The sequence below is a fragment of the Ascaphus truei genome, chromosome 3 (genome assembly GCF_040206685.1).
Source record: "Ascaphus truei isolate aAscTru1 chromosome 3, aAscTru1.hap1, whole genome shotgun sequence".
Lineage (NCBI taxonomy): Eukaryota > Metazoa > Chordata > Amphibia > Anura > Ascaphidae > Ascaphus > Ascaphus truei.
In genome coordinates this window covers 111,504,342-111,532,190 of record NC_134485.1, presented here as the reverse complement: position 1 = coordinate 111,532,190, position 27,849 = coordinate 111,504,342, and the positions used below count along the sequence as shown (strand labels likewise).

The 27,849-nt window shown below is 44.0% G+C and overlaps 1 protein-coding gene across 1 annotated transcript in view; it reads left to right on the top strand.

The window, feature by feature from the left end:
* Positions 1-27,849, top strand: part of SMPX (small muscle protein X-linked) — a 74,504-nt gene that overhangs the window by 46,046 nt on the left and 609 nt on the right. Inside the window, exon 4 of the mRNA XM_075589351.1 lies at positions 6,865-7,025. Within this exon, the coding sequence (XP_075445466.1) occupies positions 6,865-7,011 (147 nt within the window). The 3' untranslated portion in view covers positions 7,012-7,025. The remainder of the gene's footprint in view (positions 1-6,864; positions 7,026-27,849) is intronic.

Sequence of the window (27,849 nt, the reverse complement as noted above, 5' to 3'; positions counted from 1 at the left end):
CCTACCTGTGGAGTGGGGTCCGTCTATGCCCTGATTGGGGAAGGGGCATCCTTGTGGTCCTAACACAGAAGTTAGATCCCACTAGAAGTCTGTCCCAACTGCTGTAGTTGACCACGGATAGGGCGGTGGGGAAATGGGAGAGGGGAAGTACTTGCACCAAGGCCCATAATGGACTAGTTCCGCCTCTGCTAAGAAGTGCCAGAAAGTATCTTCTAGATCTGCTTAGTAAATATGACCTACAATATGGAGATGTGAAGTACACTTTGCTTAAAGTACTTGGTCAAAAGACCATAACACTCTAGCACTTACTGTACACAATAGCAAAATGTAATTTCTCGTCGTTAAATAAAAGGCAAAGCTCAACATTTTGGTCCCCAGAGAGACTTTCCTCAATAGCCATCATTTTGGTTAACCAATAGCCCATCAAAACACTGCTTGTGAGCACATTCACATGTCTCAGACAGGTCTTCATACTGTACATTATCTCTTAGGCTAAGGCCCCGCTGCCTCAGACCACGTGCCCGCACTGCAGACAGGCGGCACGTGGAGAGGCAATTGACCGCTACCTGCGGTCTGTAGGGAGCGGGAGCTGGAGCGGGGGGGACGTGGTTTCAGCGGAGGGCTCTCGTGCTGTCGCCCCCCCCCCCCCCCCGTCGGTCCCACTCTCACTCCCGGAGCCCCTCGCACTCTGAACAAAGCAAGCCAGGAGTCTCAGGGGCGAACAGCATACAGGGAAGTACACACACAATGTCACACGTGGGGGAGGATCAGCACACAGGGAAGCACACGGAGCCCCCCTTCCCTCCTGGAGCAGGGGCAGCCTGTGAAACGGGCACCAGAGGAGGAGGAGGGGGGGAGGGCGGCGCTATGCACGGCTGCACAGACATCCCTCCCGTAGCTCTAGTCAGCTCACCTCCTCATTTGCTCATTGCGAAGCCACGTGACGCGTCACCGCTTGGGATCACAATCCTCGTGTATCCCCTGCTGGCGGACGCGTCACAGTGCGCAGCGAGCCTTGTACCGAGGAGGGACTGGGGCCAGCTCGGGAGGAACTCCGGTCTGGTAAGTGATGCGCACGCGGACGCGCGCAGCGCCGGATGCAGCGGGACCCAGGCCTTAGCATACAGTGCTCCTACCGCAGCCAGGGATTCTAGGAAATGACCTGCACATGTGCACACTGTCACCTTTTGCTTCCTATCCATTTTAACATGGACAGCCCCTATAATTAACAAAAACAATAGAATCTGGATTCTTATATTTACCACCACAGTGTGTCAGTATTGTACTGTTGTACATACAGCAGGAAGCATTGCTTATGCATTATCATGCATTCAAAAGCAATTCACTTAATTTCTATTCTGTAGTACCCGAGACCTACTTATAGATTTGTAGCCTTTTGACTATAGTACTTTTAATATTGCTGCATTCTACCCCAAAAGTATGATATGATTGAAACATATCTTATTAAGTGCTTATTTTATGATTTTTAAATAATAGTACTAGAAAAAAAAAAAATGAAAAAAAAAAACCTGCTACATAGAATGCATTTTTGACGGGCCAGTCTTGCAAAAATACAAAAATAGTTGCACTGATGAGTTGTGTAACACAGGGGAGCGCAATCTTTTTCTCCTGCGCCCTCCTGCTGGCTGTCCCCTCTCTGCGCTGCCCCCCCCTTACCTTGGTTCCGGTATTCTGGGCGCCATGACATCACATGACCCCGCAGCATCATTTCATGCCGTGTTGCCATGGCGACGCGTCTCCAGAAGCCTCCTTAACCAAGGTATGGGAAGATAATCTCGAGCCCCCCAATTTGCGCACCCCTGGTCTAACAATCTTATCTTGCGCTCATCGATTGTTCTACAGTTTTGTCTGTGTGGCTAATTACATTACAGATTCTAATGAGATTCTACTCTTCTGCTATGTGGTGGAAGAGAGCTTCACAGCATAATGAACAGAGGATGGTGATCCACAAACACAACAGTATAAAGATTGTGAAAATTCCCCAAAGTGCATTTATTTATTTATTATTTATTTATTTATAAAATATTTTACCAGGAAGTAGTACATTGAGAGTTACCTCTCGTTTTCAAGTATGTCCTGGGCACAGAGTTAAGACAAATAATACATGTTTACAAATACAGTTACATAATGAGCAGGGTATACATTATATACAAGACATTGCGTGCACAGTTAAAGAAAATATATATTATGAGCGTATGAAACAGTTACAGACCAGATTAAAGTGTGAGACAGTCTTAGATTTGAAAGAACTTAAGCTGGTGGTGGATATGAGAGTCTCTGGTAGGTTGTTCCAGTTTTGGGGTGCACGGAAGGAGAAGGAGGAACGTCCGGATACTTTGTTGAGCCTTGGGACCATGAACAGTCTTTTGGAGTCTGATCTCAGGTGATAGGTGCTGTATGTGGTAGGGGTGAGGAGCTTGTTCAGGTAGCTGGGTAGCTTGCCCAGAAAGTATTTGAGGGTGAGACAGGAAAAGTGAACTTTGCGCCTAGACTCTAGTGATGACCAATCTAGTTCTTTGAGCATTTCGCAGTGATGTGTGTTGTAGTTGCATTGGAGAACAAAACGACAAATTAAATTGTAGAGGGTGTCAAGTTTGCTAAGGTGGGTTTGAGGAGCCGAGCCATATACTATGTCTCCATAGTCAATAATTGGCATTAGCATCTGCTGTGCGATACGCTTTCTGACCAGGAGACTTAGGGAGGATTTGTTCCTGTAAAGTACCCCTAGTTTGGCATAGGTCTTGGTTGTCAGGGTATCAATGTGCATCCCGAATGTTAAGTGGGAGTCAAACCATAAGCCCAGGTATTTAAAACTAGTGACAGGTGTTAGGGTGGTGTTAGCGTTGGTTCTAATCAGGAGCTCAGTCACTGGAATCTTTACAAATTTAGTCTTGGTCCCAAATACCATTGTTACAGTCTTGTCAGTGTTTAAAAACAGTTTGTTTTGGGAAATCCAGTTTTCGAGTCTCAAAAAGTCAGACTGAAGTATGTGTTGTAGGTCAGAGAGGCTATGGCTGTGTGCATATAGGATTGTGTCATCTGCATACATGTGTATTGAGGCTTCCTTACAAGCTGTGGGAAGATCATTGATGAACACTGAGAAGAGTCGGGGCCCCAGAACAGAGCCTTGCGGGACACCACAGGTGATATCCAGGGGGTTGAAGTTAGAGCCTGAGATGGACACATGTTGGGATCTTCCTAATAGGTAGGACTGAAACCAGTTTAAAGCATGTTTCCCTATTCCAGAGCTCTGGCGTTTGTTAAGCAGGATAGCATGATCAACTGTGTCAAAAGCCTTTGCAAAATCTAGGAATACTGTACCAGTGTGTTGTCCCCGTTCCATTCCACACTGGATTTCATTGCAAACTTTTAGCAGGGTAGTTACGGTGGAGTGTTTGGGACGAAACCCAGACTGGAATTGGCTAGGGAAATGTGTCTTGGTGTAGAAATCGCTTAATTGGGAGTGGACACATTTTTCCATTACTTTGGATAGAATTGGGAGAAGTGAGATTGGCCTGTAGTTTGAGACAGTGTTTTTGTCCCCACTTTTGAAGATTGGGACATGCACAGTTAAAGATAATTTATATTATGGGCGTATGAAACAGTTACAGACCAGATTAAAATGTGTGACAGCCTTAAATTTGAAAGAACTTAGACTGGTGGTGGATGTAAGAGTTTCTGGTAGGTTGTTCCAGTTTTGGGGTGCACGGTAAGAGAAGGAGGAGCGGCCGGATACTTTGTTGAGCCTTGGGACCATGAACAGTTTTTTGGAGTCAGATCTCAGGTGATAGGTGCTGCATGTGGTAGGGGTGAGGAGCTTGTTCAGATAGCTGGGTAGCTTGCCCATAAAGAATTTGAAGGCAAGACAGGAAAGGTGAACTTTGCGCCTAGATTCGAGTGATGACCAATCTAGTTCTTTGAGCATTTCGCAGTGATGTGTGTTATAGTTGCATTGGAGAACAAAACGACAAATTGAATTGTAGAGGGTGTTAAGTTTGCTAAGGTGGGTTTGAGGTGCTGAGCCATATACTATGTCTCCATAGTCAATAATTGGCATTAGCATCTGCTGTGCGATACATTTTCTGACCAGGAGACTTAGGGAGGATTTGTTCCTGTAAAGTACCCCTAGTTTGGCATAGGTTTTGGTTGTCAGGGTAGCAATGTGCATCCCGAATGTTAAGTGGGAGTCAAACCATATGCCCAGGTATTTAAAACTAGTAACAGGAGTTAGGGTGGTGTTAGTGTTGGTTCTAATCTGGAGCTCAGTCGCTGGAAGCTTTAAAAATTTAGTCTTGGTCCCAAACACCATTATGCACCCCAAAGTGCATGGTTATGTTTGTACCAGAAAGGACACCACCTTCGGAGGTTCTGCAGTTTAAAGATTTTCCCTGATTTTTTTTTTGCACGGACTGCAATATAATACTAAGACAAATATATTTTATTTGCTGTCAGATTTATCCTCCAGGAGGATGAACTCTCAACTGCAATATAACTCTGTCAAATATATCTTTAAAGTTGTCGGATCTATCTTCCAAGAGGGGATGGACTGAGAACCTGACAAACACTCCAGTGCAATTTTAGCAGAGACCTTTTCTTTTAAAAAAAAAAAGGTGAAGAGCAAATAAACTCATAAACAAAAAGTTATTTTTTGCAAAATTGGCATTGCTCAAAATAGAAGACAGCTGTGGATAGGGCACATTGTGCTCTGACATAGCTACTGGAATCAAAAGCTCTCCACAACTTCAACTTACCCTGTTTACAAACTAACTTTGAACCATTTTTAACCTCGTCATTGCCTGAGGCACCAGCAACCAAATGCAAGCAAGGGATTACAAAAAGGCAGAGGTCACCTAGCTTTATCCACTTAAGCAGGTCACTCAATACCTTTGATTATGTTTTGGTCCTTGCAGAGGGAAGGAAACTGGGAGTGGTCAGCATATCCTCACAGACATAGAGCAATGTGTTGCTGTACCCTGCAATACCAAACTCAATATCACATCTAAGGCTCATGCCTTGAGAGCGCTCCAAGCATGAACGCCGGGTGTCTTGCATGTGCGCGCGGGAGGGAGGGGGGGGGCATTGCGGGTAGTTGAGCGTGCGGGAAAGTATCGTTTTTTTGTTTACTTAAGCGCCGAGCATGGATGAGCGTGTGTGCCTGCGCACAGCGTGAGCGGGGACTTGCATATAGCTATATATGTAAGTAACCGGCACAAGCGCCGCCCGCTCAGCGCTAGCGGGGACGCAGCCTAACCCTTTGAGTACAGGAGGGGCGCCCACAGCACCAGAGTGCCACGACTCCTCCGGCACAGCGCAATCAAGTGGCTATCTTTGAAAGTGGTCATGGGACTACGGTGGCCTTAAACCCAGAAAACAGAAGAGGAGTCCCCCACTTATGTTTCCCTTTACTTCAGATCGCATCCTGTGCTCTATGGGAAAGCAGGACGCAATCTAAGCTGAAAGAAAGCACTCTGCGGGCATGAAAGTCATTGAGCCCCTGGAGTGCCAGACCCCATTATGTAGTGACTACATCTTGGGCACCCAAAAGGGTAAAACCATATTTTTATTTTACTAGACTGTATCAGGGGTGTTTTTGGGGTGGTTGGGGTGAGCAGTTATCTCCCCCTATTTTTATCAAGGCAAATATTTGAATTTACAAGACAGTATTATCTTGAATGTGTAGGTAGATTTACCTCCACAAATATACTATTGAATACATTTTAACACATTTATATTTATGAATGACATTATCTGCATTTATTTGCCACTATGAGGAAGCAGATGTTGGTATCTAAAAATAAATGTAGCCATTGGAACTGGTTAAGTAGAGCACAGTGGAGTGTGAACCGTTACTATGGAGCAATGACAACAACAACAGGCTGAGCCAGAGTAAGATATGAGACAGGAAAATGTGTAGCAAAGTAAATCTAAGTGCAACTAAATAAATCTTAAACTCACAGACGTATCAATTCAACTGGAGTAAAAGATTCATTTCTAATGGTGTTGTGCGCCTCTCAAAACTCTGAACCGGTGCCTCACCCCAGAACCCAGTTAATTTTCTGAGAAGCAGCTTTTCAGTACAATATAAGACTTCAGCTCTTTTTAAAAGAGTGGGAACATGATCTTCTCCAGCATGGGGAAGCAGCTTCACAGCATATTAAATAAGGGCTCCGTAATCAACACTCTGGCTTCTTGTGATCAGAGTTTAGCTGTAAAGTTGGATAGATAGGGTGGTAGACTAAATCAGAGGTTGCTCTTTCAGCAGCCTGCGATGGTACTTGTCTCTAAACAGGAGGCCAACACACAGGGATGAGGCAGAATATGGAACTCACCACAGGCCTTGGGACTGGTTCCTGATCGAGGGAAATGTCCAGGCCAGAGGCCGAGGTAGGAGCGGCAGCGTAGTCTGGGTCACAGTTTCAAGATCAAGGCAGGAGAGAGGCAAACAGAATACAGACAGAGGTACAGCGCTGGCTAAGCGTAGCTCAGGAAATCAGACAGGGTCCAGGCACACAAAGACCAGACACCTTGCTCGGGCACTAACTGAGAGTAAAGGGTTGCTACTTAAAGCCCAAGGTTGGGTGCAGCCATTTACATCCTACAGCTTGGAAAAGGGCAGAGGATACTTCCTGGTTTTCAGCCATCTTGGATGTGAGCGAGATGTAAACAAGCTTTATTAACAAATGGAGGATCGCGATACAGGCTTGGTAAAGCCGACTTGCAGTAGTTATTGAATCAGTTTTATGTCCGTATTGCATTTTGGGTACTTGTATACGTGATAGAAAATAAGCACCTTTCTTAAAGCTGCTAGATATGCAACCTGGATGTCCTTTGTTTTTGATGTAGAGCCTTCCAACACATGCATCACCACCAGATGAAGAGAAAAAGCAGCTTCCTGGAGCAGTGAAACTTCCAGGGCCAGCAGTCAACTTATCAGAAATTCAGAATATAAAAAGTGAGCTGAAATTTGTACCAAGAGCCGAGGAACAGTAGCGCAATAAGAAAAGGTGAGATCACTTGTGCCCTTTAGTTGTATTAAAAAAAAAATATGATTACCGATTTAGTAAGACTCACTGTCTTGTGCCACGGTCGCAGAAGCCAAGGTCCACTGTGCAGACAGTGTCTACCATGACAGCCCTGCGGGCGGTCTATGCTTTCAAATGGGACAACCCGCAGCATTAATCCTCCGGTGCTCTGGCATCGGCACTGAGACGAAGACAGTTAGCTTTGCTACATCTGTTCCTTAAGACCTGCTTCTTCATCACAAGGAATCCCCAGGATCTTTGGGACTGGGGATGTCAGGTGCAAAAGTGGCACACTGTCCTTGGCAGCCTATCAGTGAGGGGAATGCTGCATATCAAAGTTCCCCTCACCTGCGGTTATGCATCATTTTTGTTTCCCAATTCACCTGAAATAAACACTAATTCTTCCTTAACCTGGGATGCTGAGGTAGTTCCTGTGAAATAATTGGTTCTTTTCTAGGTGACCAAATCCAATCTCCCACGTAGGGAGTACTGTACTTTAAACCTCATTGACAAACTTTCGCGTAACTTTTATTGTGAACATTAGATCACAATGTCTAATAAATTATCGAGCTGAGTAAATACTAATGAGTTTAACATACCAGTTCTGGAGAAAAATAAAAATAAATGAATGAATGTAAGGGAGCAACACTTTAAATATAAAGCTTTGCGTTTTAATCCAAGCTTCAAAGCACTATGGGTAAATTAAGTTGCTGCCATCTTTTCTCTCAGGTTCTTAGTATGCACTATGGGGCCTATTCAGTAACCACGAGTTGTGTCAATCTGTGTCTAAAAAGCCCTTTCTGGTCGGATTGGCATGCTGTGCTATTCTGTAAATCCTTCTCGCATGTCCAATCCGTTTGGAAAAGGCTTTTTTAGATGTGGTTTCACCCAGGCTCTGACAATTCGATCTGTGTGTCCAAAAAGCCTCCAACCTACTTTTTTTCTTTTCTTCTTACCACTGGAATTCTTGTAGCTTTATCAAAACCGCTTCTAAAAACTTAATGCATTTTTTTTTTCAGGGCTGGAGGGATTGGTACTGCGAGTTACATCCAGAGCCTGAAATATGGGTTTTTGCTCTCATTCAGCAAAAACCAATATGTCAGACTTGGGATGGAGTTAGCACCAGCTCCGGTCATTCCGCTTCAAAGCAAGAAGGATCTGGGCGTGTTCGCTGTTAAACTGTGCGGTTTGTCACATTTTATAGACACAGTTCAGAAGATGCGATTTGCAATAGGGAATAGGGATTTTTCCTTACATTCTGCGACTTCTGAACATGCCAAACCCCACGATTTGGCACTGACAACTTCGGAGATACTAGAATAGGCCCCACTGACTTTTAAATAGCAATTTTAAGTTAATGTAAAGTGAGACATTGATGCTTCTGTGTATATGGACAGGCACTGATTACCAATGATACAAGTCAGAATCATTACTCTCATTTCTAAACTTGCATGTAAGGACTTAGTTGTAATTAAGAAAATCCCACTCTTTATTAAAATGCTGTCAACTAATCTTCCCTTTGCCAGAGAAGATTTTAGTCTCATTGGTTAGAATAAACTAAACTCTTCTCGAGCAAGGGAAGATTTCACAGCATTTTCAGGCGGGGCCTTTCTATGATAATAATGCTTTTTTTTAAGTCACAAGGAAAGAAATTACAAGGCTGAGGCCCATATTTATTCAGGTGAATGATGTGCCTCAGTACCTGAAGGTAGCCTGAATGTGTCTTAGAGGTGACCAAGATGAAGTCATCGATCTATTCTTTCAATCAACAACTGCTAACATTTACATTTCTCAATATGGCCATACATACATATTGTTTTATTAGACACTAGCTATCGTTTAACATAAAAAAAAAAAGAAACACAACACCTGTTAGCCGTTAAATTAGCATCCCTGAACACCTTCTTACTAGAAATGAATACTAATTAAAAGAGGGTAAAACCACAATATACTTTGATCTTTTCGTTAGCGTTTATGCATTACACTAGTACTGCCTAAATGTATGAATTTTAGAATAGGAGAAAGAAATAGGTGCACTCACTGGTTTTATACAACTGCCTCTGGTGCACAGCGATCGTCCCCCGCTGGGGAGACCTATAATATAGAACACATCATCCTAAAAATAAAAGGAACCGGCACCCCAGAGGTCTTCACACAAAAAAGGTTTTAATCCACATAGATCAACGTTTCGGTCAAACACAGTACACCTTAGGAGGATGTGTTCTATCTTAATTTTAGTATAGACATTAGTTATTCACTTAGGAACTAATACAAAACAGAGGATTTTCAAGGACAAACAGGTGCGAACATGGCGTGACAGTGAAAAGAATATAGTCCTGTTATCTCTGTGATGGCACGTAACTGGCAGACACTCCCTTCTTTACTGCCAGGCATGATTTTGGATAACTGGTGCCAGGTGGCTGACTGAGTCTCACCACATGTCGACATTACAGCTGCCGTTTGATGCCTGATAACTGTGGCAGTTCATTTAGATCTTGCTTGTAAATGGTTTATATTCACAGAGACCTACAGGACAAGATCCCTCTGATATATTTTAAGTAGGGATTGCAGTCTGTGAAAACAAAGAATGACTTAAATTAAAGTCACAGTTTGTTTATATTATGCTAAGAACATGTTATTTGTATGTAGCTCTCCAGGGTATGATGGTCTGTACATACAATATTACACAGCATAACACTGACACTGGATACATGCCACAGGGAGTTAAAATGTATTTGATAGTATTTGGAGCAAAGAGATACTGTAAAGTGGCATCTCTTCACTTGAAGTGCACATTGGGTTTAAAGACTCGATGTCCTATCTCAGAGGTCTGGAGCTTAACCATACGTGTACAAGACTTTTCCCTAAAGCTTCTTTAATGTGTACATTTCTTGAAGCAACCATATTTCCTGGATATGTAGTCAGCACTGTTTTTTGGCATTCAAGGCATTGAACACAGCGGTATGTACACAAAATGAAACAAGGCGTCCCAATTTGTAACTAAAAGCCATGCCTACAATTAGTGGTGTTTTGTTGGGATGCTATGGGAAATGATTTATAGCTGAATGATTTATTGTAGTTTAAATATAAATTAAAGAAATGTGTCACAAAAAGCATGTATCCAACTTTAGCTAATATTTCAAGCCTCATTCCTAACATCATCATAATTACTAAATGTTGACCACTAAGTTGCTATGAGATCCTCAACTCCCCCCCCCCCGTCATGTAGAATTACAATATATCTTTAGCACTATTTGAAATACAAATCAAATTTGGAACAGGAAGGATTGGACATAATTTGAAAAGCAACAATAATTCATTCATATCGTTGATATGCACTTTCATGGATGCATCATTAAGATGCAGGTTTCTGATGAAGATGGTTTAGCAAATGCAGTGCAAACAAACAAATTAAATCCAGTTGTGGGCAAATTGTGTAAACCTGTGGTGTATTAAATGCACAATACATGTATTTATTATTACTTTTTTTTTTTTTTTAAATACAGTTATTACTAAGTTTTGGACTAGTAAATATTTAGAAAAAAAATTACTTTATTTTAATGTAACAATGGCATTTTTTTGTGCTGTACATTTTACATATATCTGATTAATTTGCTGACAGCAAAATGTAGAATATGCCTTATTTGAGATTGGCAGTGAATTATCCCCACACCTGATACAGGTAAACCCCGTTATAACGCGGTCCTCGGGGTCCACCCCGAGACCACCGCGTTAGTAACGGGGTCGCGCAAAAAAAAATGGCTGACGCATCGGCGCATCATCACCCCCCCCCCCGCAGCACCCTTCACCCCGCGGGGCAGGAGATGGGAGCGGGGATGTCCCTCTGGTCCCCGCTTCCCCCTGACACCGCGTGACAGCCCACGGGGCATGAGATGGGAGCGGGGATGTCCCTCCGGTCCCCGCTTCCCCATGTCACCGCGTGACAGCCCGCGGGGCAGTAGATGGGAGCGGGGATGTCCCTCCGGTCCCCGCTTCCCCCTGTCACCGCGTGACAGCCCGCGGGGGCAGGAGATGGTAGCGGGGATGTCCCTCAGGTCCCCGCTTACCTCTGAACCCCCCACATGCCCGGTGCTGCTGCCTGCATGGAGATGGTAGCGGAGGGTTTCTTCTCCCCACCGCTGTCCCCGGCGCTCCCGCTGCCTGCGCGGGAGGAGGGGGGGCGGGTGGTGGTGCTGGTCGCAGCCTTTCCTCTGTTCCGACCTTGCCCCCGTCTGTGTAGAGTGAGAGAGTGTGTGTGTGTGTGTATGTATATATGGGAGAGAAACTGTGTGTGTGCATATGGGTGTGTGTGTGTGTGTGTGTATGTGTGTGTGTGTGTGTGTGTGTGTGTGTATATGTGTGTGTGTGTATATGTGTGTGTGTGTGTGTGTGTGTGTATATATGGGTGTGGGTGTGTGTGTGTGTGTATATATGGGTGTGGGTGTGTGGGTGTGTGTGTGTGTATATGGATGTGTGTGTGTGTATATATGGGTGTGTGTGTGTGTGTGTGTGTGTATGTGGGTGTGGGTGTGGGTGTGTATATATGGATGTGTGTGTGTGTGTGTGTGTGTGTGTGTGTGTGTGTGTGTGTGTGTGTGTGTGTGTGTGTGTGTGTGTGTGTGTGTGTGTGTGTGTGTGTGTGTGTGGCAGTGTGTGCAGTGAGCAGTGTGTGCAGTTAGCAATGTGTGCAGTTAGCAATGTGTGCAGGGAGTGTGTGCAGTGTGTGCAGTGAGTGTGTGCAGTGAGTGTGTGCAGTGAGTGCTGTGAGCAGTGAGTGCTGTGAGCAGTGTGTGCTGTGAGCAGTGTGTGCTGTGAGCAGTGTGTGCTGTGAGCAGTGTGTGCTGTGTGTGCTGTGTGTGTGTAGGTGTGTGTAGGTGTGTGTAGGTGTGTTTAAGTGTGTGTAGGTGTGTGTAGGTGTGTTTAAGTGTGTTAGTGGCATTGTGTGTGTCAGTGTGTGTGTGTGTGTGTGTGTGTGTGTGTGTGTGTGTGTGTGTGTGTGTGTGTGTGTGTGTGTGTGTGTGTGTGTGTGTGTGTGTGTGTGTGTGTGTGTGTGTGTGTGTGTGTGTGTGTGAAACATCAGCAGTAGAATTAAAAATACAGAAAATGCACAATCGTACAGTATTAACACTTTTATTGATGCATTGTACAATAAAGTACTGTATTTAAAACACCAATTGTTGTGTTGTTCATTTCTCATAAATACTGTAAATAAAGTACTGAACGTTAAATAACTTTTTGCTCAACACACAAAAAACACATACAGTATGCACTGTAGATACAGCACATACTGAACTCGCAACTGCTTTTAAACAGTACATGTAACATTCCAGTTACTGTACATTGCTGTTTTAACATTAACAACTCTGCTGTAATTCCTAATTAAAGTGAAAACCATGTAATGCACTCTGTGTTCATGTAACAACTGTACAACAAAAAACATACTGTACTGAACATAATAAAAACAGCTTGAGATTACACTTTAAAAAACCTATCAAGTGTTGTCTGCTTCAGTGCATCTCTTTTCTTCTTTTTGACGATTTCAATGATTCTTTTTAATTGCAAGATTGTAATTGAATCGACGTTTTCTGACTCTAGAAATTGAAGTCCTGTTTGTAATTCCACCAGCGCCTCTGTGATCTTTGGTGGCGGCTCTGGTTCCTCGTCCTCATCATCTTCTGTAGTATCCAGATCAGTATTTTCACTGGTAAGGCTTTGAATGATTTCCGAGCCCGTCATATGTTCATGAGTAGGACAGCTGCTGTCCCCATCGACCCAAGAGTCAATTGTAGCCCCACTTTCCGTATCAAGGAACGGTTCCAGTACTCGTTCGGCATTGGCAATTTCCTGTTCATTCACATAGTTTGCAAATAACAGATTTGTGGCGGTGACTTCTTCCTCTGTAAACCCCTCAAAATCAGCATCGTCCTCACTGTCACTGGCGAGTTCGACGTCAGCCGGCACAGGACGTGCACCTGTTATGTTTCGCCAACATTTCGCAATGCACATTTGTGTGACCGCTTCCCAAGCTTTGCCACCAATATAAAAAACTTCATTTAGATTCATTTTCTTTAAAAATGACATAACTGAATCATCACTTGCGAGTATTCGATGTATCAGTGTTTTCCGAAAGTTCATCTTAAAGGTTGCAATAATGCCTTGATCCAGGGGCTGTATTTTGGATGTCGTGTTCTTGGGCAAGTAGCTGACCCTTATTTTTCCATCCCGGCTTATTAGGCTATCGGCCGGGGGATGTGCAGGGCAGTTGTCAAGTAACAACAAAGCTTTTGTATCCAGCCTTTGTTGACGTAAGTATAGCCAGGCATAATAATGGTATATTGCTTTCCTCTCTGTTGGCAGTAAGTCCTGGTAAGAACAGGTATGCCAGCAGTAGTTATGGAGGTTTTCCCTCATCCAATGGTGATGTGCTCTATGTATGGAGGGGAGTGGCTGTATGCTCTGAGTCCCTGGATAGTGACATCAGGGATGCGCCTGCCTCCTGAAGTATATAAGGCACAACACAGTTAGTTACGGTGTGTTCTAGCAGCAGTGGAAAGCTGTTAGGAAGTTGTATTGTCCTGCATAAGGGATTGTAGGAACACTTTGTGACCCTAGTGACGTAACTAGAGGTCCAGGTTGACCAATCAGCCTATCTAAGCCACTCTGTGTCCAAGGACCTGGCACAGAGAGGATCTCCCTAGGAGAAGAGGGAATCCCACTTCAATTTGGGAGGGCGTACCTGGCGAAGGGACAGCACGGATAGATGTGCGGCTAGAGCCGGCAGCTGCATGGGACAGTCTGCTACATCACAGTCTACAATAAAGATGACCTTGTTAACGATACCCCCACTGTGTGAGTGTGAAATTACTCAACAGTGGATGGCACCACCAAGAAGGAGTTCCTCACCAGGACCATCTCCCTGCGGAAGCATAGACCCTGATGAGGTGGAGGCGCTGCACATGATGTAAGTTGAACTCGCACCCACTACCTCAGCTACCTATCCTGTTGGATATCCCCTAAGACCATCAAGTGGGAGACTCAGGAGTTCTGTTGCCTACAGGTGCACCACCAAAAACACACGTAATGGGGGTTGGTTATTAAAGTACCTGGGCCAATGTGAGATTGGGGGGGGGGAAACCCGTTACATAAGTTTTTACGGACCTCTGGTACAAACTGTTGATGAAACCACCTTTCGAAAATACCGGCAGTCATCCAGGCATTTCTGCTAAAGTCATACGAAAAAGGCATAGTACCCATGTTCACATGGTGGAAGCAGCGCGGCGACTTAAACTTGCCAATACAAAGTGGCTTCAGTTTGTGATTTCCAGTTTGGTTCACACAAAAAAAAGTACAGTCACTCTGTCTTTCATTTGTTTAAATCCTTGTGTACGCTGGTCGTCATTCTTACAGGCCAGAGTGGTATGCGGTAGCATTTTGAAACACAGTCTGGTCTCATCGCAGTTATAAACCTGTTCTGCGGTATAGCCACCATCTTCAATTATCTCTTGAAGTTGGGCAGGGTACGTGCATGCAGCTTCATCGTCAGCTGACCGTATCTCTCCTGATATAGCGATTTTACTTATTCCATGTCGCCTTTTAAAGCGATCTAGCCATCCACTACTTGCCGCGAAGGAGGTTGAAGCATTGCCGTGAAGTTGGCTGTGAAACTTTTTGGCTTGCGTTTGCAGATGGGGTCCAGACAGAGGTATGCCTTCCGATCTTTCTTGGACAATCCACTGAAAAACAGCTTTATCCAACTGGCTGTCTTTAGGTGCACGCAAACGATTACGCTTCAGTCCATCGTCTGTTTCTATGGATTTAACTGCATCACGAAGTTTCTCCTCCTCCTTTTTCCATCCGCGAACTGTAGACTCATTCAGTCCTAGGTCTCTAGCCACTTTGGTTTGCGTGACTCCAGATTTTATTCTGTCAAGCGCAGCAATTTTTTCTTGTACAGTAAACCTCTTACGTTTGGTTGAAGTTTCCGCCATTTCTACCTGCCAGGGGTCTTCAGTATGCCTTTTCCTAGTGTTGAAAACCTGAGGCTTTTAACAACTGATCTGGAGGGCTTAAGTACAGTACCTGAGTACAGTATGTACAGTATTTTACTAGCTCTCAGACAGGACAGTGTGTTGTAGGATAACAATGGCAGAGATACCCATGAGCAGAGGGGGTCAGAGGTTTGTTTACGTGTCACTTTATTACAATGTTTGATTCTATTTTACACACAGTATTTTTTGTTGTATTATACAGGGCATATGTTATCACTTCATTTGTGTTAATTTTTATTCAATTTTTAATCATTTTATCAAACTTTAATGTCATGTTTATGTTACTTTTACTGGTGTCAAATGACCCTGCGGGGTCACGTTGCCATGCCGTGACGTCACATGACCCCGCTGGGTCATTACACGATGAACCGCAGAGGAGCAGGGGGAACAGGCAGCCAACATCCCCACCTCACGAGCCGCACGGCGCATGCGCATGCGCACGGCGCACATGAGGGGTGCCTGAATCAATGTGTAAGAATGTTCGCTGTCGGGTGCAGCAGTCCCTGGTTCTGCCCCCACTTCCTTGTCCTTAATGTGATCTCTCCCTGTGCTGTTATCCCCCTTATCATTCTACTGCATCATCCCCTGCTAAGAGGTAGACTGGAGGGCTTTAGTAAGGCTGCTCGCTTAAAGACATGGACCATCTTGCTTCTAGGTAAGAGCTGGTACTTACTTTTATACAGCGCTGCCAATGTACTCTGTGCTTCACACAGCACAAAAATATATGTGCAACTTATCACAGCTCTGAAGTTCTTATATTTAACTTTGTAGAACGTGACACACAGGGATATACCATGACTAGTGTGCATAGTGCAGCTGCTGGGTCTCCAGTTGGGATCCCCAAATTCAGAAGCTAGTGTCTTAATTTCCAGATTGCTGTGGGTACCCATCCACTGCACACATTGTACAGTATTGAGTAGCAGTGCCAGTAGATTGTGAAGGGGGTGTAACGCTGACCAAATCTTAGGGCAATACATTTGACTAAGATCCCATATGTGGATATCTGTGTGGGGACCTTGTGTATGTTAATGGCTACACATGAGCGTTTGTACTATGCTAAAAAGTATAGCGAGTGTGCAGTGTGTGCAGTGAGAGTGTGTGCAGTGTGTGCAGTGAGCAGTGTGTGTGCAGTGTGCAGTGTGTGCAGTGAGAGTGTGTGCAGTGTGTGCAGTGAGAGTGTGTGCAGTGAGAGTGTGTGCAGTGAGAGTGTGTGCAGTGTGTGCAGTGAGCAGTGTGTGTAGTGAGAGTGTGCAGTGTGTGCAGTGAGAGTGTGTGCAGTGAGTGTGTGCAGTGAGCAGTGTGCAGTGAGTGTGTGCAGTGTGTGCAGTGTGTGCAGTTAGAGTGTGTGCAGTGTGTGCAGTGAGCAGTGTGTGCAGTGAGCAGTGTGTGCAGTGAGCAGTGTGTGCAGTGTGTGCAGTGTGTGCAGTGAGCAGTGTGTGCAGTGAGCAGTGTGTGCAGTGAGCAGTGTGTGCAGTGAGAGTGTGTGCAGTGAGAGTATGTGCAGTGAGAGTGTGTGCAGTGAGTGTGTGCAGTGAGCAGTGTGTGTGCAGTGTGTGCAGTGAGAGTGTGTGCAGTGTGTGCAGTGAGAGTGTGTGCAGTGTGTGCAATGAGCAGTGTGTGCAGTGAGCAGTGTGTGCAGTGAGCAGTGTGTGCAGTGTGTGCAGTGTGCAAAAAAACGGGAGCCACGGGAAAACCGCGTTATAATGGGTCGCGTTATAACGGGGTTTACCTGTATTAATATATAAGAGATAGATCCACATAGCTCAGTTAAATCACAGCAAATAGGGTGACGGTACCTGAATCGGTAACGGACGTTATTTTCCTTTAGTTTAACAAAGATCCACAAAGCTACTTTTATGCTAAAACCATGTTTGTTAGGCCCTCATTAGCATAGGGCTAACACGGCGTTAGAACGCTAACGTCAGCATAACCTCCCTCCCCCCGGCGCTAGCCGCCTGTAATGTTGCCTCTTGTGAGCCATATTCTAAGGTAGATGCCAGAAATGTAATGCAATGCAATATACTGTATACCGGGCACCTGCCTTTAAACAAACAACAACTTTATTAACCCCTTTAAATCAATAGGGGCCATGCATTATGCATGCCTTCATGGTCACTGAGGTAGCCAAAAGGGTTAAGATAAATACCCTAACTACCTTACTTCACTTTGTATGTCAGAGGTACAACCACTACTGGACACGAGGTGTTAACCGCCCACCCTCAACTACGATGGGGCAAGTCAAATATTTATTTCAGGTGGCCATTGAGTGCCATGGTGGCTACCTAGGCAATCCTTGAGAGCCTACTGTAAGTAGCCCCACAGACACTCAGTTATTTGTAACCTTTAAAAAAAATTTTTTTATTTAAATAATAAAGTATGTATACACACATAGTGTAATTGTATTTTGTAAAGGATTTTATTGCTTGGGATGTCCTTATATATGTGTTTATGTTGGCCATTATGAGCCACCTTTGATTAGTAGGGCTAATAGCCAGTTCTGTAGGGGTGAATGGTGGGGGGAGTTAGGGTTGTAAGTTGGGTGAGGAGAGGGGGTAGTTTTCCCAGGGAAGGGAGGTTAGGCCACCAAGGGGATTTAAGGGGGCGGTTAAACCCTTGTACACTGGCGACACACTTTATTCGAGCTTGGCTAGTCCCACGAATTCGGGTATACCCGGGTGTATTGAGGTTTGTGACTGTTTTCTGCCCGAGTGCATTGAGGTATTTTCCAAGCAGGGATTGAAGCATTTTATTCCCGCTGGCTGCAATACTGCACAGTATATATATATATACTGCATTACAATTCATGAATTTATGCCATCTGGTAGACACGCGAAGCATTGCAGCCTATTAAATCCTAATCATTATCATTTAACAGATCAGCCGCCCGTCAGCCAGGCATGAACCCAGGCTGGGAAGGCAAACGCAACGGGGCTCGTCAGAGGTGAGGAGCGGCGCATTCCAGGTATCTGCCAGGTACATACTGGGTATTTGCTCGAATAAAGTGTGTCGGTGCAGTATGCTATAGCGCTTGCACCTCTATGACATACAATAGTATGGTAGTTAGGGTATTGATTTTTACCCCTTGGCTACCGTAATGACCATGAAGGCTTGCAGAATGCACTACTGTATGGCTTCTGAGGGGTTAATACATAGGTCTTGACCAAATTTTTATGGCCTGGTCCAGGGTATTCACTTAAGCTTCTTATATAGCTCAGGAAACATAGAGAGCCAAAGTGGGCCAATTTATCACCTAGGACAAAGCCAAAGAACAATTCTATGACGGGCGTTATTGTTTATTTGTAAGGTCCAACATATTCCACAGCGCAGTACAATGGGGATACATAGATTTGATAATTACATAAACAGAGTTGCATACAAATACAAATAAGGACAAACATGCACAAACAGATACAGAGAGGTAATGAGGGCCCTGCTCGTGAGATCTTACAATCTAGAAGGTACAGCCATGACCTAAAATAACCAACGCCCTGCTGTGGATATGTGTTGGTGTTACACATCTCATTTGCAGATCATTGGGGCCTATTCTAGTAGCTTCGATGAGTTTGCTGCTACATCGCAAGGTTTGGTATGTTCTCGCCGAACGGTTTGTCATTTGAGTTATCACGGTATTCAGAAAGACTTTCAAACCCTCTCAAACCGTGAGGTACAGTAGGAAAATGCCAAAACTGTTCGCCATAGCAGCAAAGTCATCTGGGATTTTTTCAAAGTTCTCCCCCCTGCGATTTTATCGCAATCTGAGCTATACAGGGAGAGCCGCCTCTCCCTGCACAGCTCTCGCAGGCGATCGCAGTGTTTTTATTAAAATATGAATACTAGTGTGCAGGAGCAGGGTGTCTCCAGAGCAAAACCGCATTCATTTAAGGTTCGGGGACCCCTGCTTCCCAAAATACAGGCCCTGGTATGGGGTGCCGGTATCTCCTATGCGTTTAAATGTCCCGGGGTCTGTATCTCAGGAAGCAGGTGGTCCCCGGACCTGAAATCAATGCGGTTCTGCTCCGGAGACACCCTGCTCACGCACACTACGATTAAAAATAAAATAAAAACTGCTTCATTACCATAGTGGCTAGCTGCTAAGGCAATGAATGGGTTAAACATGAATAGCCTGTTTATTGGGGCAGATGGGGTGGATGAAGGGGACAGTTGCCCCAGAGTGGCTGGTTAGGCTTGCCGGGAAGGTTTGCAGGAGTGGTCAACCCCTTCACTACTAAAGTGGTGGTAACCACTATGGTAATGAAGTGGTTAACCACTCCCGCTCGCCGGTGGCCTAACAACCCACCCTTGGGGTAACTACCCCCTTCACCCAATCCCTCTACCCTCTATAAGCATAAAAAAAACACACAACAACCCTAATACCCACCTCTACCCCCAACAACCCCCCCCACCCAACACATACAGTACAGTAATGGGCAAAATTACTATTATCCGGTTAACCGCTAAGGTAATGAAGCTGCCTGTAAAAGCATTTTTATTGCATTGGATGGAAGCCGGGGTCTCCGGAGCTGGTATTTTTTATTTTTTTTATAACTTGAAATTTTTATTGGTGTAAAGTACAGGAACAGTTTATATCACAGCAGGTACATATGTAAATAAAGTGAATTATAAATCCGAATTAATTTATATAATAATATAAGAATAAAAGTACATTGCGTTATGAATGGTAACAAGACAGCACAAGACAGGACTAGACTAACCGAGACATCACCCGGCCCACGGTAGATCGGCTGCTTTCATATTCATAGATTGTGTATAGCATGCTGCCGCGTGAGGAGGGGTGGGAGTGACAAGGGGGGGAGAGGGTATTAGGGTGGGATGGGTGGGCCTGCCTTTAGGTGCGGAAGGGAAACTCCAAAAGTTGCAGTTTTGGTTGGGGCTTCTAGACCTCATCCTGGATAGGTAAGTTTCAAATTCCTTTCTGCCTGGGACTTCTCTTGTCCTATTGTTCATGTTAACAGTGAACTTTGTGTAAAGATGATGTTGGACCAGCCAAAGGAGAATGCATCTAGAGCTATCAATGCCATATTGTGGCACGCTCCACCCCGGGGATGTCTGTTTGGGCCAGCCAGGGTATCCAGATCTTCAGATAATTGTTGCCAGTGTCATTAACCAAGCTTGTTAATTTCTCCATCTGGCAGAGATGCCAAATCCTGTTCCGAATCTTGGGGATGGAGGGGATCTCATTAAGTTTCCATACTGCTGCGATCTCGCACCGGGTCGCTAGGGCAAGGTGCCCGATTAATTTATTATTTGCTTTTGAGAGCCCCTCTAGCGGTCTGTTCAGGAGGAACAGCCACGGTTCGATGGGAATCGGGAGGCCCAAGATCCTCTGAGTCCAATTTCGAATTTCTTCCTGTAGGGGGGCGATCCGGGGGCAAGACCACAGCATATGTAACAGGTCAGCCGACTCTCTGCACTGTCGAGGGCACAGCGGGGAGAGTCCTGGCACATATCTTGATAATTTTAGTGGGGTGTGGTACCATCTCATTAGGACCTTATATGCATTCTCCTTTAGTGTAGTACAGACTGAACTTTTAGCTGCGGCTAGATATATATTATTCCAGTTATCATCCTCCAGGGACTCTCCTAGATCTGATTCCCACTGGGCTCTGTATTTCGGGTGTCGCTGAGCTGGGTTGACAGAACCGACCACTTCTCCGTATAACTGCGATGTGAGTCCCGATGTGTCTGATTCTGCCAGACAGAGCTTTTTCGAAATTAGTCAGTGCTGGATAAGGGGCGGATTTGTTATAAAATGCTCGGACCTGAAGGTACCTAAAGAATTCAGAATGAGGAATGTTTCTTTCGGATCTTATATGTTCGAATGATTTAATTTTTGTACCATTTCCCTCCAGGTCCCTAAGGCGTAGATATCCCGCCTTTTCCCAAATTGAGGTACTGCTACATCGCAGTCTGGGAGCAAAGTTGGAGTTCCCCCATAGGGGGGACATCAGGGAGTTTTTAGTGGTTAGGGAGTAATTGTGCTTTGACGTATTCCATATTGACAGTGAGTTGGTCATAGAGGAAAGCGGAATATCAGCCGTTGCTCGTGCTGTTTTAGGGAGCCAAATTAAGGACTTCAGCTCTATTGGAGCGCAAACCGCCCCCTCTAGTTCCACCCATCTTTTCAATGTAGGGCTGGAGTGCCATTGGATAATTTGGCTTAATTGTGCCGCTTTGTAGTAGGACAACAGGCAAGGTACCGCTAAGCCACCTGCAGCAATGGGTCATTTCATAATTAATTGGTTTACTCGGTTTTTTGCCTCCCCAGATAAATCTAGAGATGTCAGACTGAAGCGAGAGTAAACGGAGCTGGTATTAATGTGGATCAGCTCCGGAGACCCCTGGCATCAATCCGATGCAGGAAAAATGCATTTTTTTGTCTAAGTCCTGCTCTCAGATCCCATTGAGATAAATCTTTGATAAACGCGCAATTCCAGAGCTCCGATAATCTCATCGGAGCTACTAGAATAGCTACTTTTGAAAAAAAATGCGAGTTTGAGCTTTTTTGCAGCTCCTGTGCAATTTGTTTGGCCAGGAGCCAGAAATCGTGAGAAAATGCCTTTCCCCGCATGATTTAACCAACTCATCGATGTTTTCTGAATAGCTACCTAGAAACGTTTTGCGATAACTCCTCAAAATCCTCGATGAGTTGGTTAACGAAGCTACTAGAATAGGCCTCTTAGCAGTAAGACAGGCCTTAATGCAGAGTCAGTGAGCTTTGAAAATCCCCGTAAGCACTTAACGAGATGTTGACATCTCGTTAATTCAATAACAGAGCTTTGTGGATCTGCCCCATAGTTTGGTATACAAAAAGCTCATTAAAATGCAGCTGTTGATTTCTATATACAGTACTGTAACATCTTGTCTTTGTATTCTACATTTCCCTCCAATCTTCTCTATCCACTTATCTTCAGTGGATTCTAGCAGGTTTATATGGTTATTGTTAACATAAGATTGATATGATTCATAGCATTACTACTTTGCACTAGAACTATGGTTTGGAGCATAAACTTCTGTGTTTATTATTATAATATTATTTGCAATATGACTGCTACTCTTTTCTCCACATATTACTGTAAGATTATTAACTTATATCATGTAATCTTTAATATCACTTTATTGTATACTAGCTGAAATTACCCGGTGCTGCTCGGGAATTCTAAGAAACCAACCTCATCCCTCCCCCTGTTCTTTCTCCCCCCCCCCCTTCTCCCTCATCTCTCTCACTTTCCTTTTATACCTTCTGATAGCCCCAATTCTTTCCACCTCCCTCTCCTTCTCCAGCATTCTTACTTTCTGCTCACGTGCCAACTGACTTCCTCGCTTTCTTTGTCTGCTTTCTGTGTAAACTCTATAGCTACCTCACTCTCCTTATCTGCCACCAGGTTATGGGCAATATGATATCACCAGTATGATGTCACGTGCCAGACACATTGCCTACCAGGTACAACAACCAGTGGCTGACTTGCTTAGAGCAATTGTAATAACTCATAGAATTAAAAATAGAATGTATCCAATTTCCAAATATAGACAAAAACCTGCTCCTTGATCTCAGGAAACATCATGCAAAATGTGGTTACAATATCTTAAGAGGTGTCCAAATGCATTGCGAACAGAAACAAATTTTTGAAATATATATTAGATATATTATTTCTACTCTTCTCCAATGTGGCATAGTGAGACTGTAATGGAGCCCCTATGTTATTTGTCAAACCATAGTTCGCTCTACTTAAGTTACTTAATTACCATTTATAGTTGTGTACTGTTAGCAAATTCTAAAATATATTATAATCGGATACCCAGCACCAGTAATGTGGGCTTGTTGTTAACAGTTGAAGATTATGCCCCATATTTCTGAAGCGGTGCTATTCCATAAGACACCACCTGATCCATTCAAGAGAATGGTCCATAAGGTGTCTTGAAGCGCGGGAAGGTGTTTCTTTGAATAGCACCGGTTAGGAAATATGGCTTCTTACAGTATGTGTATATGAAGTATGATGCCACTATGTCACTTGATAAAGACCTTTGAGGTCGAAACGTTGTGTTGGCTCAATAAATGAGTTTAGATTTGCAGAAATCCGTTGTGCCCTGTGTCCCTTCTACTTCTTACAGTATGTCCCATGGAACTTTAATGATCATTTGTAATGTGGTTTTGTCTAAGCCCGGAAAAATGCGGGTCTGGGTTTGACTGTGCGCAAATATGATGATCATTTTGTTGAAATAAACAGTCCATTCCAAAAATACATTAAGATCTGAATTCATTTTATATATTTTAATATGAAGCCCTGCTTTCTTATCCGAAAATTAGATAGATTTATATTTTTTGTTTGGCTTGTTCTGTTCTTTGGCAAATACTGCAGTATTTTCAATATGTTTCCTGTGTACGGCAACAATGCCTTAACTGCACCTATCATGCATGAGTTATTAAGCAGGTTTGACAAAATCACAATAGTGGTCATTAAAGTGAAGTGTTTTATCAGGATGAAAACATCAATCTACAGTATAAAATAAAAAGAATCTTTGTGCTAGATAAATACTGCGTGAGAGAATCCCTATAGTATGGGGATAGCAGGCGAAAATGGCTAGGAAAGGCAGATATCCCGAACTAGGTAATAAGGTGGAGAGAAAAGGTGCACTTGTAGTGGTTTTTACAATGGATTGGTAATTTCTACAAGCATTTTCAGTCATACATAATTTACCTTCAAAGCAAAGGCTGTCACTGTCAATCTGACTAATCTCACCACACAGCGTCATTGTCTTCTAGTCTCAAAGGGAACAACCTTTAACATGGCTAATAATGGGTCACCTCTCTTTAGCAATCACGTTGTACTACATTCTCCCGCTGTGAGGGAATCAAATGGTTGATAGCAGTACAAAAGGTTTTAAAGTTGTAGCCCAACGTATAGTTAAAGAATAAACTTTATTGCAGAAATCGGTTCTATTCACACGTCTCCTTTATTTTGTCCATTGCAGTGTCATTCTGCGGCTGTTTTTTTTAGCCATACCACGGTCTTTACATTCTGCAGTTCACGTTTAAAGAGATCAGTTGATGAAAATGGGTCTCCCAGGTGAGATTAAAATGGCCGCTTGCCATTCAAAACGTAATAAGGCAGAGCCATTGCAAAAGCTGATTCAAGTGAAAACTCAGCAAGAAAACAAAGATTTTAAATAAAATCAGCACAACACGATCAGATTACGTTATTACTTCATATTTTGTGTGTGTGTTGCTATTTTAACCCCTTAGGTGCTGGCTTCCCGGTTCCATTGTGATGAAGGGAAAAAAAAGAGGGTCCTTCCTCCCTTCAGTTTGTTTCTTAATTATCTTTCTGACAAGCACAGGCCGAACTAAAGGAGAATGAGGGTGGGAAGAGAGCAAACATCACACAGCTTGCATTAAAGAAGCAATCACGCCCACAAGCCTATTGGAGTTTAACTCAAATAATGAATCTTGCCCCCTCCCACTCTGTTCCCCCACCTCCCACTTCGTTCCCCCACTCACTCCATCCCCCTCACTCCGTTTCCCCCATCACTCCATTTTCTCCCCCCTCCCTTACTCCATTTTCTCCCTCACACCGTTTTCTCCCCCCTTCCTCCCTCGCTCCGTTTTCTCCCCCCTCCCTCACTACATTTTCTCCCCCCCTTACTCACTCCATTTTCTTCCCCCTCACTCTGTTTCCCCCCTCACTCACTCCGTTTCCCCCCTCACTCACTCAGTTTCCCCCCTCAATCACTCAGTTTCCCCCCTCACTCACTCAGTTTCCCCCCTCACTCACTCAGTTTCCCCCTCACTCACTCTGTTTTCTCCCCCTCACTCACTCTGTTTCTCCCCCTCACTCTGTTTCCCCCCACTCACTCTGTTTTCTCCCCCCCACTCACTCTGTTTCCCCCCTCACTCACTCTGTTTCCCCCCTCACTCACTCCGTTTCCCCCCTCACTCACTCCATTTCCCCCTCACTCACTCTGTTTCCCCCCCCACTCACTCCATTCCCCCCCACTCACTCCATTCCCCCCCCCACTCACTCACACCATTTTCTCCCCTTCCCCACTCACTCCATTTTCTCCCCCCACTCACTCTGTTTTCTCCCCCCCACTCACTCACTCCGTTTTCTTCCCCCCCCACTCACTCCGTTTTCTTCCCCCCACTCACTCACTCTGTTTTCTTCCCCCCACTCACTCACTCTGTTTTCTTCCCCCCACTCACTCCGTTTTCTCCCCCCCTCACTCACTCCATTTTCTTTCCCCCCTCCTCACTCACTCTGTTTTCTTCCCCCTCACTCACTCTTCTCTCCCCCCTCACTCCATTTTCTTTCCCCACCCCTCACTCTGTTTTCTCTTTCTCCCCCTTACTCTGTTTTCTATCTCCCCCCCCACTCGGTTTTCTCCCCCTCCCCACTCGGTTTTCTCCCCCTCCCCACTCGGTTTTCTCCCCCCCGGCACATCTCACATCAGACACACAGCACTGAAGCAGGCAAGGACACGCCCCCTCCCTTAGTAGCCACGCCCCCCGCCCCTGCTCTAACATTGCTTGACAGTCAGGGAAACTTAGAATGTCCATAATTTGGGAGGTGAGTCACATTGGAAGTTCAAAATTGCGTTGACCTACAAATCCGCAGCAGAATGTCCAGTGAAAGTTTCGTGTTGCTATGTGGTGCCGTTTGTGAGATATCGATGCTTCTGACATACAAACAAACGGAAAACTTAGAATTATTGAATAGATAATAAATACATGTTTAATTTGAAAGATAGTCAAACTGCTATGTTTTGAACCTGCAATAAAGCCGAAAGCAAATACTCACCCATGTAATAACTTCTATGTTACTTATGGCAAAGTAACTTTAGTTGTTCCAGACATGTGTAAACAGCTTTCAAGGCTGGAAGTCTAATGCAGAACAGCACAAACAGGAATACCCAAGAATATACAATGCTGTATATGCATCTCTCGGCTCATATCTCGGCTGAGTCTTTTATAGCTGTTTTTCCAGCTGTATTGGCCCGATTGGAGTCCTAAAGCAATAATTAAAATCTCAATGTGGTCATTTGTTAGACTGACTGCCCTACTTCATATATAGGGGAATTTAGACAACCTCCTGTGTGCATTTACGGACGATTAAGGGTGTCACCACTGACGTGATTTATTCACCAGATTATTTTCTGAGTAACTATCTGCCTGACTTGGTCCTTCTTAGCTAAACTATGATATGGGCCGACTTCAGGAACCCATTAGCCACACTTCAACTGTACACTATACTTAGGCAGAATTTGGCAACGTATCAATTTCCATAGATCTGTGTGCATGTATATGCAGGTACAACTGCATTACCCCATTAGCTACTTTGCGGCTATATGTTAGTGTCTACTTGACTGTGTATCTTCTAAGCAGGTTAAGTAACCATTACTGACTATTCCAGCTTGCACCTTGGTCACCAGGCTATAAGTGTCGATGGCCAGACTATCTCTGGTTATACATCTCACCACTATTTTTTGCAATTAGCATAGTGGTGAATTAACATAGGGGTATGTACAAACTCATCAGTGGCATTCAGTGATTTCCTGCTGATGCACATGAGTAATCGTCACAGATCGGATATACTGTATATGGGATTTGATGTGAGACAGACTAGTGGGAGTGCTAGAAGTAGGTTTTATATTTGTTTTCGCTTCGATTATGTAATATATTAATAAAATGTATTTATTTTTGATATCAGCGGAGGAGCGTGCATCAAAGGGATCTTTCTTTCTCGTCTCCCAGTTTATTAAAGTTGGTCACTGTTGGGAATTGCAGCGACACTCTTTTCTTAGATGTGGCTGCTCCTACATTTAAAACGACAGTCCGTGGTCCTTTTCAATATAATATTGACTTGGTTCATCCACATTGGAAAATACTGAATATGGGCAGGACTTAAAAAGCTACAAAAAATACTATAAACTGCTTAAAACGTTTGAAGAGACAACTACACAAATGGGATACACTTTATTTAATGTACAATATACTGCTAAGTGACAGTTTTACTTTCATGACAAATTGTAATGTTTTTTCCTTAAAAAAGTGCATTTTTTTTAGCAGAAATTCACAAATCAGCCAAATGTGACCACTTTGTTTCGAAAAATTGAGCAAAAATTATACACTTGTCAGAGAAACTTTTTGCCTAGCTTTTGGAAGTCAATGTGCATTGCAAATTCCAACACAGAAGCAAATGGCATTATGTCAAATTTCTCAAAATTTACTGTCGCGACATTCTTGCCAGTTTGCCGTGAAATTTTGCACCTATTTTCACACATTACCATGCAATATGAACTGTCTCAAAAATTGGTGATAACGAGAAAACGGCAAAAACGTTTGCAATTCAAATGTAAAAACGTTTGTACAGTTCTCTACACGTCCATAGAAATGGCAAAAGTTTGAAACGGAAATTCCTCCCCAAATATTTTTTTTTCTAACTTAAGAACTGTGGGGTCTCTTTGATTTAGGTCACTGATTAAGTCCTGGAAACTCTCCGTTTAAGGAAAAATTAGTCTTTCACATCACTACTTTTTATAAGAAAAGTGTCTTCTGGCCAAGAATGGGATAGGGAGTGGCTCAGTGAGTAAAGACACTGACTGGCACTGAGAGTTTGGAGCCTGGTTCAATTCCAGTTCAAGTTCAGACTTGTGCCTGCAAATGTCTCCGGAAAGCACTACGTAAAACTAGCAGCGCTATACTAGAACATGCTATTATTATTATTATTATTATTAAGAAGGCC